General features: G+C 34.3%; 2 protein-coding genes across 5 annotated transcripts in view; both read left to right on the top strand.

The window, feature by feature from the left end:
• Window positions 1-15,457, top strand: part of Rad54b (RAD54 homolog B) — a 107,413-nt gene that overhangs the window by 37,873 nt on the left and 54,083 nt on the right. The window contains exons 1-2 of one of the 4 annotated variants that reach the window (XM_047529223.1): window positions 8,920-8,998; window positions 13,259-13,304. The exons of 1 other annotated variant lie outside the window; for it this stretch is intronic. The gene's annotated coding sequence lies outside the window, so the exon portion shown is untranslated. Of the gene's footprint in view, window positions 1-8,914; window positions 8,999-13,258; window positions 13,305-15,457 lie in introns of those variants that run through there. 2 more of the 4 variants (XM_047529207.1, XM_047529217.1) reach the window with 2 other exon arrangements.
• On the top strand, window positions 8,595-14,259 carry Fsbp (fibrinogen silencer binding protein). The gene is made up of 2 exons (XM_047529236.1): window positions 8,595-8,998; window positions 13,259-14,259. The coding sequence occupies exons 1-2, from the start codon at window positions 8,625-8,627 to the stop codon at window positions 13,782-13,784; spliced, it is 900 nt and encodes a 299-aa protein (XP_047385192.1). The 5' UTR covers window positions 8,595-8,624; the 3' UTR covers window positions 13,785-14,259.

The raw sequence follows: 15,457 nt of genomic DNA on the forward strand, positions 1-15,457 counted from the left end.
GCTCAATGTTAGGGACTGTTTTGACTTCCGGTAAAATTTGAAGGACCTTGATGGACTAGCTGCAAGTTCTCCTCTTTCCACTCCTGTGGATATGGTCCTCTAGCTGAACAACTCTCCTTATGAAAGGGTTCAGATAGAGTTCCTGTTTATTATGGAGTAACAGGTTTCAGTTCCTAGCTGGCTACAAAAGTAAACAAGCCAATCATATTCTGCAGGAGGCAGTGGACTTCTCATCCTTTTAGTACTACAAACCTTGTCTCTCAAAGCCACTGGTTGTTCACTCTATTCCCATGTACATCCCCTATGAGGCCTTCAGTGAATAGTGTCCCCCACTTCCCCAGAATCTGAGTGCATGTGGAGGTTCGGAGTGCATGTGACTGTTGAACTTCTCTGTCCAGTGTCAGATGTCATGTGTTTGGCTATCTTCGTAACCCTAGAACAGGAATTCCTGCTTCATTAACTGGATGAATAGGAGGCAATTAAAAACAGGGGGAAGTGGGGACACACGTACATACATTTTTCTAAGGAGGGAAACTGCAGCTTTACTGTGTTTCTAAAATAGTTTTAAAATTCTTGCCATCCCTACCCACAAAAACTGCTGAATAAGCTTTGTGAGGTGTATTTTCTGAACTGTCTTTAAATTTTTTTTTCATTCTCTAGCATGTAATTTGGTCTAAGACTTCTCTTCTAATGGCAGTGATTCATAGCATTTTTGTGTATTCCTGATGTTTTAAACTATAGTATCTATGGTCCTTTCATAGAATCTGCTTTAGAAAGTCAAACAGTATATTCATTGTGTATGTAGAACTAAACAATAAATGAAACATTGGTTTCTTGTTTTAGAATTTCATTAAGTGTGAATTTTTTTATATAACAGTACTGTCTGTTGTGGTAGAAACTTTTTTTTCAAATGTTGCTGAAATTCTTTGACAAATGTAGAAGATTCAAAAATATTTACATAATGAATTCATGTATTCATATATATATATTTAACTACTAATAGCATTTCTTAGTAAATTTTGTAAATCCTTTGAGGTAAAATATAACTCAAATGTTAACTGGGTACTATCAATCTTATGTTGTATAACTCCTCATGTAAATCTAAAGAAAAGTAGTTGTGATTTTAAAAAAATTGAATCAGTTGGTCTTTGGTTATAATCTTACATTCTATAGCAATTGTTTGCTTAATCAAAGATTTTCATTTTTAAAACATATCTTAAAAATTTTTCTTTCCAACACAAATATCATAACTGAAATAATACTTTGTTTTTTAAAACTTATCTCCACTAAAAATACTGTGTGTGTGTGTGTGTGTGCATGTGTGTGTGTGCGCACAAAAATCCAAGCTCTTTTCTAGCTGGCCAAAAGTATAAGCTCAGCTCTTATTATAAATAATTTAAAAATATTTCTGGTTATTTAATTATAATTTGAAGTGACTTAATTCATGTCAGTTCTTGTTTGACTCTTGTGAGGAAACATCAAATTTACAGTGTATTTTTGACAATGTCTTTTATTACTGTCTAGTTCATTATCTTTAAAATTTTGTATAATAAACAGCTTATTGAATTTTGTTCTGCTATAGGAAATTTCATAATTACATAACTTCATGATATTGATTGTGAAATTTGAGATTTATTCCAGTTTTTCTCTCCCTCTCCCTCCTTTTTTGTTCTTTTACTATTTCAGTTGGAGGACTAGCTTCTGTATCAGCATGCAGTTCTGTATTACTAATATAGCTTCAAAAACATTTTTGAAATTTATTAATCTGCTTGTGAAATAAATATAGTCTCCACATATAAAGTCATTGAAGAATCTGTTTCATCTTTTTGCCAGCATCAGCATAGGCTTTTGCAGTATTCTGATTTTCTTCATTCCATTCTTGCCGTTTTCTTGAGGTTTTTTAATGTTCATACAGACCATGTCTTGCAAGTCAATTTGGGTTTATTTTTCATTGCATAATCCAAGAAATCCAAAGAAATACCAAAAAATAAATCCAAAAAATCCAAAGAATTGATATTTCTTGGTAAATTCAAGAAATACTGAAGCCAGTTCTACCATCATCACCAAAATGTCTTCTGAATATGAATACAAATATGACATCTAGGGTGATCCTGTACATTTGGGCTAGTTTTACCTGAACTTCTGTTTCCTTTCTTCTTCCTCCTCCCACTCCTTTCCTCCCCCTCCCACCTCCCCTCCACTCCCCCTCCCTTACACACTTTGTTACTGGGGATTGAACCCAGTTGTGCATTACCACTGAGCCACATCTCCAGCCCTTTTCAATTTTTGAGACAGGGTCTCATTGAGTTATTTAGGGCCTCACTTAATTGCTGAGGCTGGTCTTGAACTTGTGATCTTACTGCCTCTGTCTCCAGAGTCACTGGGATTACAGGCATGTGCCACTGTGCCCAGCTGAACTTCTGTTTTAGGTGCTGTTGCCTTCCCCAGGTAAAGGATATTCACCATTCATTTCTTCTGAAGTAGTTGTTGATCACCAACATACTGGTCCAGATAGTTACTGTGACTCATGATGGTGGCCAATCCTCAGGCAGCCAGGGAAGAAAAATTATGTTCTTTTTATTTTCATTCATTTACTTTTTTTGGTGTTGAACTGAACCTAGGTGCTCATGAGAGCTAATTACCTGGTTTACTACTGAGCTACACTCTAGCTCCTTTACCTTCTGTTTGAATTAAAATCTTGTCCAATCTAAATTTTTAAATTAGACAATTTAACAGTAATATAAGTAAAACAATCTCGTTTTACTTACCTAGCATGTGTGAGGCCCATGGGTTCAATCCCTAGAACCACACACACTTGTGTTTCAGTTTAATAATGAATCATAATATAGAATATTACTAATTGTGCTGTCTGTGTGAAATATTCAGATAAGTCCATCACAGTGTTGTATCAGAGCATAGAAAAAAAAGTCGTTCAAACTCACTCATTTTGTTAAACAAGCTCTATTACATTGGTGATGTGTTTATGTATAATGTCAAAAGGAAAAATTGTGCAATTTAGTGAGCCCTTGGCTCGAAAATAAAAAGGGCTGGGGAATGTAGCTCAATGACAAAGTGCCCCTGGGTTCAGTCACCAGTCCAAAAAAAAAAAAAAGTACCTGACAGGTTAAACAGGCAAAGAAAGAAATTTTATTTTATTTTGTCTTTTAAGGATGCTGGGGAATGAACCCAGGGCCTTGTGCTTGCTAAGCATTGGGTCTACCTCTGAGCTCCAGCTCCAGCCGTAGGCAAGGAAGACTTTATTCAATATTAGTGCAATAGGGGAGAGAGTTGGACTCAACTCTCAGTACAACTGGAATTTATAGCCTAGTTGTAGGGTAAGTAGGTAAGTACATGGAAATTTGGTAATGGTACTTGGTTCAGTGTTAAGGGTGGGTGGGAGAAGGAACTTCATTAAATATCAAGTGGGCCATTAAATATCATGGTGGCACATGCCCGTAATCCCAGCAGCTCAGGAGTTTAGGCTGGAAGATTGTGAGTTCAAAGCTATCCTCAGCAACAATGAGGTGCCAAGCAACTCAGTGAGACCCTCTTTCTAAATAAAACAAAAAAAGGGCTGGGGATGTGGCTCAGTGGTTGAGTGCCCCTGAGTTCAATCCTGGTTACATGCCCCCCCCCAAAAAAAAAAATAAGTGGGAGGATGAAGAATTTGATAAGCTACCAACAGTGAGAAATGCTTAATAAACTGTCTTAGCACTATTCTTGTTAAAATTGTCCTCATCAGACCAAGAATTAGTTCTAGTTGAAAAGAGCTCTCAGAGGAGCAAAGTTTGGTTAAGGAGGGAATCCTTGTCAATAATATTAGAAACAAAGTTTCATATGTGACAAAAAGGTTAAGGTAAAATATAATCCTACCAAACAGTAAAGTCGTATTTAAGGGACAAATAATGCTGCTTGTTTTAGTTAGCTTTTTTGTTGCTGTGACCAGAAGACCTGACAAGAACAAATGTTAAGAAGTGGTAAAGTTTATTTTGTCTCATGGTTTCAGAAATCTCAGTCCATAGACGGCCAACTTTTTTGTTCTGGGCATGAGCTGAGACAGAACTTCATGGTGGAAAGGCTTGACAACTAGGAAGCAGAGAGTGCTCTATTCACCAAGGACAAAATATAAACCCCAAAGGCAAGCCCCAGTGGTTGACCTTCTCCATCCACACCTTACCTGCCTACAATTATCACCCAGCTAATCCATATCAGTGGATTAATCCACCAAATCCACCCTTTAGGTTAAATCTCTCATAATCTCATCATTTTTTCTTTGAACTTTCTTGCATTATCTTACACATCAGCTTTTGGGGAAACCTTATACCTAAAGCATAATACTGCCTAAGTTTAAAAATTTGTTTAATTAAAATTTAATAAAGTTAAATTCTGTTTAGACCCATTAAAAATGAACAGTAATCTATATGTGACTTGTATTGAATAGCAAGGTTCTAGATCTTTTTGTGAGTATATTTGTAGAAACATGTATCTGCATTCTCTATTACATAACATTTTCTACTTACAGAGGTATTTAGCTTTATTTTATTTTATTTTATTTTATTTTATTTTATTTTATTTTATTTTATTTTATATTATAAATGTTGGGGCAAGGGTACCATCTCTTTCACTTCTGAAGATTTGATATTTGATATATATTTTTTTGTTTTTGGTATTGGGGATTGAACCCAGTACCACTTAACCACTGAGTCACATCCCCAGCTCTTTTTATTTTTGGGGGAGGAGAAGGTCTTGCTAAATTGCTTAGGGTCTTACTAACTTGCTGAGGCTGACTTGGAACTTGTGATCCTTCTGCTTCAGCCTCCCCAGACACTGGGTTTACAGGCATGCACCACTGTGCCCAGCTGATATTTGAGTATGAGAAATAGGCTTACCAGCAGGATATATTTGAATTTGATAGTAGACTTAATAGCAGGAAAAAGGCATACAAGTCTATTATGTGCATAGCATCATCATAGGGGTATGATGATAGCAAGTATTCTGTAATCCAGGAGATTTAGACGTTTTATATACCCTTCTTTATAGGGTGTAAAGAAGAGAAAAATAAAGAGAGAAATGGGCTATAGGTAATTTTAGCAGAAGAGTAAATGATATTTAGGGTAGATAGAGGACCTGAAAAACAGACATGACCTGGGACAAAGTTCATTTGAGTTCTGGGTATGGTGTTTGACTTTCAGTCTCTTCTGTGATAGCTTAGTCTTTCTTGGTTGATGAAACTGGGAAGGATGGGAGGCAATTGTATTTCCTTTTGGTCCATGGATAGATAGGGGAACTTCACAGAAAGTCTCTTCTTGTACTTTGGGGTAGAAAGGGAAGAGAAATGGAGTGACAGATGAGGTAAGGTGAGAGCACTTTGGTTGTGAGATTGCTCTTCAAAATATTCAGCTTGTGAAGCATCATACTTTGGGGCTCATTTTGGAGCCCCAACATAAGCATAATGGGATTATGGTGTGCATATTTTTAACTTGCTCTTCATTTACCATATTTTAGAACTTGTTTTACATCAATATATAGAAATCTGCCTCTTTCATTTAATGCTGCCTAAAGTAGATATGGATATGCTGTATGATTTTAACTAGTTACAATTAATGTGTTTTTAGATCGCTTCTAATACTATGCAACTACATAGAATACTTCATTGCTTCTTGTGTGTATTTGAGCATTTTTAAGTTAGATTTTGAAAAGTAAGTTTACCACAATTGTACTGTTTTTAGTCATCTTAAATATTAAGATACTCCTAGATCATTACTCATGGTGTCATTTTACACTCTTCTCAACAGTACTGAAGAACACTCCCTTGCACGCTCATTCAATCTATGTGTGTGTGTGTTTGTGTGTTTGTGTGTGTGTGTGTGTGTGTGTGTGTGTATGTGTGGTACTGGGGATTAAACCCAGGGTCATTCTACCACTGAGATACATCTTTGACCCTGTGTATTTTTAATTTGTGTATTTTAATATATTTTTATTTTATTTTACTATTATTATTATTTTTGATACTAAGTATTAAACCCAGGGGAGTGTAACCACTGAGCCACATCCCCAGTCCTTTTATATTTTATATTGAGACAGGGTCTTGCTAAGTTACCTAGGGTCTTGCTAAGTGAATGTTTTTTATTTTTGGGGCCTGCTAAGTTACCCAGTCTGACTTTGAACTTGTGATCCTTCTGGGCCTACCGAGTATGCTGGGATTACAGACTTGTGCCACCGTACCCAGATACCCTCAACCACTCTTAACATTTTCAGTCTTAAAATTTTTTGCAAATCTTTGGGTGAAAATCATTTTTAGTATACATTTCCTGATAATTAGTGAGATTGAGTTCTTTTTTTCATATTTTTATTAGTATTTCATTTCTTAACACAATATTTGTATTTCTCCCAAAAATAAGGCAATACTATCTAAATAAAGTACATATCCTGTGTTTTTGATATCTTTAGTTCTCCTTCATTGTTTCATTTATTTATTTATTTATTTTTATTTTTTGGGTGCTGGAGATTGAACCCAGGGCCTGTGCTTACAAGGCCCCTCCTTCATTGTTTTGAAGTCTTAAAAAAAGCTAGAATGACTTTGACTATAGGGCCGCCTTGTGGTTGTTGGAGTGGGTCAGTTTTTCTTTTTTTTTCTCTTTTTTTTTTTTTTTTTGGGGTAACTGAGATTGAACGCAGGGGCGTTTAACCACTGAGCCACATCCCCAGCCCTTTTTTATATTTTATTTTGAGACAGGGTCTTGCTAAGTTGCTTAGGACCTCACTAAGTTGCTGATACTGGCTTTGAGCTTGTGATCCTCTTGCCTCAGTTTCCTGAGCTGCTGGGATTACAGGGGTCAACCACTGTGTCCAGTGGGTTGGTTTTTAATATGTATCATTTACATTAATATGAATTGAAAACCTCTGAAATGCTTCAGAATCTGAAACTTTTTGAGCGTTGGTATGACTCCTCCTAGTGGAAAATTGCATAGCTGATCTTTTGTGTAGTTGAAATGTAGGTGCACTAAAAATACTGTATAAAATCACCTTCAGGCTATATGTGTAAGATATATATATGAAACATAAGTGAATTTTGTATTTAGACTTGAGTTCCATCCTCAAGATATCACATATCTGCAAATATTCCCAAATTTGAAACCCTAATAACTTCTGATATGAAGCATTTCAGATAAGGGATACTCAACCTATATTTACTGAGCTATAAAAGTACAAAAGCAGAATGAAAAACTAGTACTATTACAGAATCAGATTACCTGTAGAGTATGTCAGAAAACAGGTAGCATTCTGTAGAGCACTCAGCAATCTTTCACCTTTTTTTTTTTTTTTCCCCGACAGATAATACATTGAAATCTTCTAGCACATTTTCCGGTTCAAAGTGATAATAACTTTAATTTCTTCTCTTAAGAGAATGAAAACAAGATAATTGAGAGTATATAACATTTCTATGAAACTACAGTTCCCTGTACAGGAGTGTTTATAGAGTCACCTTTGTTTTCTTTGGGCTTTGCACAGTGGTTGGGAGCATTTTTATGTGTTTGAAAATTCGCTGAGTTGAACCTTTTTCAAATAGATTATAATTAATTCCCTTATCATGAGAAAATAGGTTTGTTTTGTTTACATTATTATTTATCATGTTTTCATACTAGGATTAAGCATGGAAAGTGATGGCCTTGCAAATGGCTAGATTAGGTGTTTCCTTTTATAGTGTATGTTTTGTATTATAGCTAAGTAAAAATTTGTTATAACAGCAAATGTGATTTTGTGGTGCACATTCCTAAGGTGTGATTATGCTGTTTCTCATCATGAATATTTTTACACATGGTAAAGCAGGCTAGTAGATTCACATACATTATAGCTAGAATAATTCATTGCTTTAAAATGTAATTGCTACCTGGTTTTTACATTTAGAGTTCAACAAAAATTTATTCTTAAATAACAACAAAAAATATGCAGGGGCTAATGTAGACTGTGCAATGAAGGAGAAGCTTAGCTTTACTGTGGATTCTGAGCTGGGTGTAACCTAACTAGCTAGAGGATATGCAATTCCTGATTGACAGCAGGACCAGCATTATGCAGATTTTGTAAGAGAGAACACCCAGCTCAGAAACATGATTAGAGCTCTGTTAGGAATCACTACGTTCACCACTCATATCTTTTAGTTTTCGGTCTACTGGATTTGTAAACAAATAGAACAAAACAGTTCCTTTTTTGTTTTTATTAAAGTGATACTGCAGTGCAGTTTCAATCTGACAGGCATACATGTGTGAAAATTTGATATTCTCACTAAATTAGCTAATTTTTAGCTGTGTTTCATGATTATCTTTAGACCTTTGTGCATTAAATTCTATCTGGAGCTGTTCTCTTTATACACAAGTGTGTTTTGCTTGTGCCTTCCTGTCTTCTTCAGTGAGAAGCTTTATGTAGGTCAGGCTTGGCTTAAGCAGATTTCCTGAACCTGCGTCAGCTTAAGCTGGAGGAATTTTAATAAACCCTCCCCTGTAGGCGTGGGCCTAAATGAGGCTAGCCTAGTTAAGCCTGATCTTTTTCTGTTTGTGAAAAGAGCTGAGCAGAGCTGAAGGCTGCATGGTGGTTTCAGAAACTGCCTACTTAATTTGAAAAGAACAATGGTAGGAAAGGCTAGATCTTCCAATTTTACTTTATCTGAAAAGCTTGATTTGCTAAAGCTTGTGAAGCCATATGTGAAAATTCTCGAAGAACACACTAATAAACATTCAGTCATAGTGGAAAAGAATAGATGTTGGGATATCATAGCAGTTAACTATAATGCAATTGGAGTAGACCGCCCTCCACGAACAGCGCAGGGCCTACGCACCCTTTACAAAAGGCTCAAAGAATATGCCAAACAGGAGCTATTGCAGCAAAAAGAGGCCCAATCAGATTTTAAAAGCAGTATTTCTGAGCCAACCAAGAAAGTTATGGAGATGATTCCCCAGATTTCCAGTTTTTGCCTGGTAAGAGACAGGAACCACATACAAAGGTAAGCTTTATTTTATTTTGTTGTGGAAAATTATGGCGCCTCCTATCTATTGGGCTTTGGCTTAGTTGTGATAGAGATATGCATAGTAAGTATCCCCACAACGGGAGCAATGAATAGTGTCTTTGTTTTGCTTTCTTAAAAAAAGAAAAGTGAGGCTATAAGGAATTTTTCTGCTGCATTAGATTTAAGCCACTTTTTACTGTCTTCCCCTCCCCCTTCCCTCTTATAGTTCTAAAAGTGAAGGTTAGGGAGGAATAAATGGGATGAAATCTGTGACATCACTTTATAAACTTTTTAAGCTTTAAAATTAAATTATTTAATTTGCCTCTCAGAGCTACCTTTTTCTTCTATTAAGATTACATCTCACTGGATTTTTCAATTTTATATAAAATTTGTATGAAGTAAGTAGTTTTAGGAGAAAGGAAACCTTTGCTTTTTATGATTTGTCACTGTCTACACTTAATTGAATACATTGAACATAGAACTAAAATCAACATTTAAGTAAACTTATTATTGATATTATTAGTTGTATATTTGAAGACAGGTTAAATTATTTTTCTAACATTTAAAATAAGATAACACAACTAAAGGGAATTAATGCCTAATTAAGAGATTCAGATTACTTAATGAAATTAAGTTTTTGTTTTTATTCACTCATGGTCTAGTTTCACTTTGATCTTGGCTCATTCAGGAAAGGGTAAGCTTTCTCATGCTGCCTTGAAAGGATATCAAACTATGAATTTTATTATACCCATAATAGCAACTGAGTTCTTGTAGGGTTAGAAACAATTTTTGAGTTAATTGTGCTCTAAGTAATGTTTTGTCTGTAAATCTTCAAAACTGTATTATTTTGTCACTAATTGAAATTTTAACCCTTGGCAAAAGATAAAAATGGCAGTTAACATTCTTCTGAACCTTTTAGGGTAATTTAAGCAAACTGTAAACCCCTTGTTAGTTGAAGGGTCTTTTAAACAAAGCTTTTACACAGTGTGCTTTCTTATTAGTAGGAGAGGCTTTATGTAAGCAAAATTATTAATTACCTGTGAAATCTCTTTGAAGTTAGGAGAGGAACAGTAGAAACTTTTTAGCCAAGAAATTCTGTTATTTTGGTAATTTACTAGGAAAATTTTTTCAGCCTAGTTTCTTACTATATACTGCTTATTTCTACACGATAGCACAATTAAAAAAAATCACCAGTGGGAATCCAGGACACTGATACACAGTGGATTAATTCTTGGAACCGCTGGTTAAAATGTTCACTATGATGACAAATGATGAGATCTTCCCAGTGTGCTGGATGTCCAATAAATTCCACAGTAAATTCACTGTATGCCATGCAACACACTCATAATTTCCACCCCCCTCAAATCATAAAGAGTTTTTGCTTTACAGGCATAAAACTACTTTTTTTCCTATTACATTTTCTATAATTCAAAAACTACACATAGAAACACTACAGTTTTAGTTAGTTGAATATTTTAAAAATACAGTGAGTATAAAAGAGAAATAATATGTAAATATACAAGAATCTTTATATTTTGGCCATTTGTATATGTATACATACATCATATAAATGTACATGCAGTTTTGTGGGGGGGGCACTGACTTTTAAAATGAATTGACTTGACTTACACATTTCTATACTTACTGTTTGAATAATAGCAATGTTTTTAGATTTTAAAGGGAAGAATATAAGAAAGATACCACTTAAATTCTTACCCATGTTAGTGTCTACACTGACATTTTCTCTGTATTGGCTTACTCACTTAATATATATTTAATATACTTATTTGATGTCATCTTGAATCTTTATATCAGAAATTTATAATTATTATATACTCTTAATTATGTTTCTACATAAATATGACTCTTAATGCACCAAACTCTTCTTTTTTTATAAGGAAATATTAATGCTTACATTATTTAATGTGTTTAAAAATATATAGCTGATTTGTGAATCTGCTTCTACAACTTACATTGAGTTATGTCTTTATCTTTACCTTTCTTTAATGTCAGATTATACTTTGTTTCTACAGCCTCTTTGATCCTTTAAGTGCAGATCCAAATTTTAGAAGTCCTTTATCATTTTTGCTACTTTTCTTAAGGCTTTTTTTCTAGTTTGTTGTGCTTGTAATGTTTCAACTAAAATGGAATGGAATATTCCAGATATAAGCATATTTTTAATATACATGGGAGGAGTGTTATTTTATGTTTATACTATTATGCATACTAAATTGGAACAGTAATTATGTGAATTTTTAAATTAAAACTTAATTTTTATGTGTAGCTTTAACCTTTTTTCCAATCCAAATTTTAGTAGAGATATTAATAGAAGCAAATCTTTTTAATTTGAATTACATTTATAGTCCATTGTTTTGTTTTTGGAAATCATAAAATGACCAAAAAAACCCCCAATAACAATAAAACAATTTACATAATCTACAAATAGTTTCATTTTTACAATATATCTTGTTGAATTGTTTAATTTGTATCTTCTTAGACAAATATCTGATATTTCTGGCAACTTAACACCATTAGTAAGTAACATATGGGAAGTTTTATTTTTTTTCCTTATTTTCTACTTGAACGTGTTCCAACATTTTAATCATCATCTAGGATGTATTCCTAATGATGTTATTTATCATTTAAAAAATGTTCTTTAAATAATGTTAACATATTTCCATTAATGTTCCAATAATCTCTTTCCTCTCTTTAATTTTTCCTTTTAAGTTAGGCAGAAGCATAATTAAGAAAAAACTCAAACAAGAATATCTATATAGATATATAGATATATATACACACATATACACACACATGTATGTACATATATATGTATATATTCACACACATACATGTATATTCTTAATAGCTTCATGTTATACTTTATTTTTTTAAAAACAGGATTTTAAAGTGCATTGTATTTATAATATCAAAAAATATTATGCCAGCGTGTATATTATGCTAAAAATTCTTAATTGCCTCTACTAGGAATGCATAGTTATGGGAATTGTTGTAAATTTAATAAAACTGCAATGTGTCTGTACAGACCATTTAAAAATACTTCATATAAAAAGCATTTTATTTGTTCATTTATTCAGTCGACACATTTACTGTGTTTTAAGTACTGTGCTATATTATGGTAGATGCTGGGCATACTGTGATGGATAAAACCCCTTGCTCTTGTTAACTTTACCTGCCCGTGATTGAAAGACTTAAGCAACTGCATCATGTGGTTCAGGATAGGTAAAGGGGAAATGCTAGTGTATCTGAAATAGAATAGTTAGGATGACCCCCTGATAGCTGGGCATACTCCACATCCATGTAAGACCTTAGTTTTAGGTTTTGGGGCCAATGCAGGAATTGGTACCCATAGATGGCTTCCACTACCTTCCTAGAAGCCATGAACCTTGATTGTTTTTATAGCAATCCAAAAGAACAAAAGCAGGAGATCTGGATAAGGAGTTCTCTTACTGGGGAGAGTAAGGCACAGAATACAGTAAATGACCCTTAACATTATTTAAAAACCTTGAGGTTATAGGGACAATTAGTATCTCCTTTGAGAGCATTAACAATGGCTTTTCTTTTTTATTTACCTCACTAACCCTATATAATATTTGTACTTTTAAGACCCCAACTTTGAAGTTAATAATGGAGGGCCAGGAATTTGGCTCAGTGATAGAGTACCTGCCTAGCATGCCAGAGGCCAGGGGTTTGATCCCCAGTACCACAAAACAAGACACACAGAAAAGATTATTGATGGGGAGGATACCTATATGTATGTGTTATTGAAATCCTAATATTAGTCTTTTTAATTTGTTATTCCCGGGGTTAAACTTTGTTTCACACTTTTCTTTCTTTTGCTTTCCTTTTCCTTTCTTTTGTCTGCCTTTTCTTTTTTTTCCCTCCTTCCCTTCCTCCCTTCCTTCCCTCTTCTCCCTTCTCTCTCTCTCTCTCTCTCTCTCTCTCTCTCTCTCTCTCTCTCTCATATAGTGATTGAACCCAGGATGCTCTACCACCGAGCTACATCCCCAACCCTTTTTATTTTGAGACAGGGTCTCTCTAAGTTGCTGAGGCTGACCTTGCACTTGGAATCCTCCTGCCTCAGCTTCCCTAGTCACTGGAATTACAGCATGTGTCCCATGGCTTCTTTATAGTTTTCAAGCTTAATAATTAGATGTATATTAAATATGAAGCATGCTCTAAATGTACTCATATCTTCATTTGGTTTACATTTTATAATGCTTTTTTTGTGTGCTGTAGTGCGAACTTGGATGAACCTACACAAGCTGGTACCAGTTCACTACAGGTAATGTTGGATCACCATCCTGTTGCTATTACAGTGGAGGTGAAGCAAGAAGAAGACATTAAACCACCTCCTCCACTGGTTTTAAATCCTCAACACAGTGATATTTTAGAACAAAGAGAAGAACATGAATTAGTACATGTTATGGAAAGATCTTTGTCACCATCACTTTCCTCTGTTGATATGAGAATGACATCGTCTCCATCTTCTACTCCAAGGAGAGATGATTTTTTTCGGCATGAAAGTGGAGAACATTTTAGGTCACTATTAGGGTATGATCCTCAGATCCTGCAAATGTTGAAAGAGGAGCATCAGATAATTTTAGAAAATCAAAAAAATTTTGGATTATATGTTCAGGAAAAGAGGGATGGATTGAAAAGAAGGCAGCAGCTAGAGGAAGAGCTACTGAGAGCAAAAATTGAAGTGGAGAAGCTGAAAGCAATTCGCTTACGGCATGATCTACCTGACTATAATAGTCTCTGAGTTTTTTTTTTTTTTTTTAAGTCTTTCAGTATGATAATTTTAATTTTGTCCAACATTACTTTAGGAATATCCTGAAGCAGAATAGATATTGGAAAATGCTATTATGGAGAAACTTTTGACATGATTTCTTTCTTTTTTTTGAGGCATGATTTCCTTTTTAGATATCAAAACTTACTGATGTGTTGATTGGTAATATTTTTCATCATCTTCCCCAATTTATTTTTAATAATCATTAAAATATATACAAATATGAATGTGTATGTATACACATTCTTTCAAAGTTCTGTCTTCAGCAGTTTTTGTTAGAACTTTGAAAGCTATAAAGGTTTTAGTCAGTCCAATTTGGAAACTATATTGACTTAATAACAAGAAGCTTCTCAGTGAGGCTGCAGATGCAGCTTGGTGGTAGAGTTCTTGCCTAGCATGTATAAGGCCCTGGGTTTGATCCCAGTACGACTGCCACCACTACTGCTTGTGTATGACACTTTTTTTTTTTTTTTTAATTATAGCTTTATTTATAGTTATTCACAGTGGTTAGATTAATACTGACAAACTCATACATGCATGGAAATCATTTTCAGTTCATGATCCCCACTTTTTCCTTCCCATCCTCCCTCCCCTCTCCCATTCTTCCTCTACTCTACTACTTCCTCTATTCCTTTTGCTCATCTATTAATTCATATTCGATTGGTTCTTTATGTTATTCTATCCTTCCCTCCCCCTTTATTTTATTCTAGCTTCTACATACAAGGGGAAATGTTTGACCTTTGAATTTCTGAGGTTGGCTGATTTCACATAGCATGATATTCTCCATTTCCATCCATTTCCTGGCAAATGCCACAATTTCATTATGACATAGTTTTTTATGTTTTCATCTTTGAAGGAGCCTTAGATTTTAGGGGTGGAGGAAATGGAAAATACTTTTCCCCTCCTCTTCAATTTAGAGGTAATGAAACAGGTCAAAGGGGGAACTTAGTGACATGGCTTGAGGTAATAAAGCAATGGCAGAGCAAGGACCAGTACTCACTTTTTCTTTGTGTATCTCTGCCCCTCCCCCTAATTTATTCTATACAAGTAAAAATCTGCTAAAATATTCGCCGGATTTCTAGATTTGAAACTATGAAGAATTTATTTCATTAAAGTTGCTTTTAGGCCTTGCAACGTAGCTTAGCAGTAGAGTGCTTGACTAGTATACATTAGGTCCTAGGTTCAATCTGTAGGATCACAAACAACAGAGCAACAAAGAATTACTGTTAACAATTATTAGGTCATAAAACCAAGGGAATCATATTATCCCATACCCTTTCTCTTTTTTGTTCTGTAAATCGAGATCAGATATCATACTGAAGTTGTATTTTGACTGTGTAAAGTTATATTCTGTTTCATTTTAAATTTATTGTTCTGAAATAGGTTTCTTTAACAGTAAAATCAGAATAAAAAAATGAAAATTTTACTTTGAAAGTAGGAAAAAATGTTTATAATTTAACGAGATAGCCTTGTTTTGGATAAACATTGCTATTTTAATATTTGTGGAAATAAAACGTTGATTTTTAAAAAACATACTAAATTCTGTTAAATTTTTATTATGTGTTTTACTTAAGAATATCTATTTTGGTGGGATTTTGTTGAGGAAGAATTTTAAACCAAGCTTGAGAATGGGTAGCTAAAGTTTC

Source organism: Sciurus carolinensis, chromosome 1, assembly GCF_902686445.1.
Source record: "Sciurus carolinensis chromosome 1, mSciCar1.2, whole genome shotgun sequence".
Classification (NCBI taxonomy): Eukaryota; Metazoa; Chordata; class Mammalia; order Rodentia; family Sciuridae; genus Sciurus; species Sciurus carolinensis.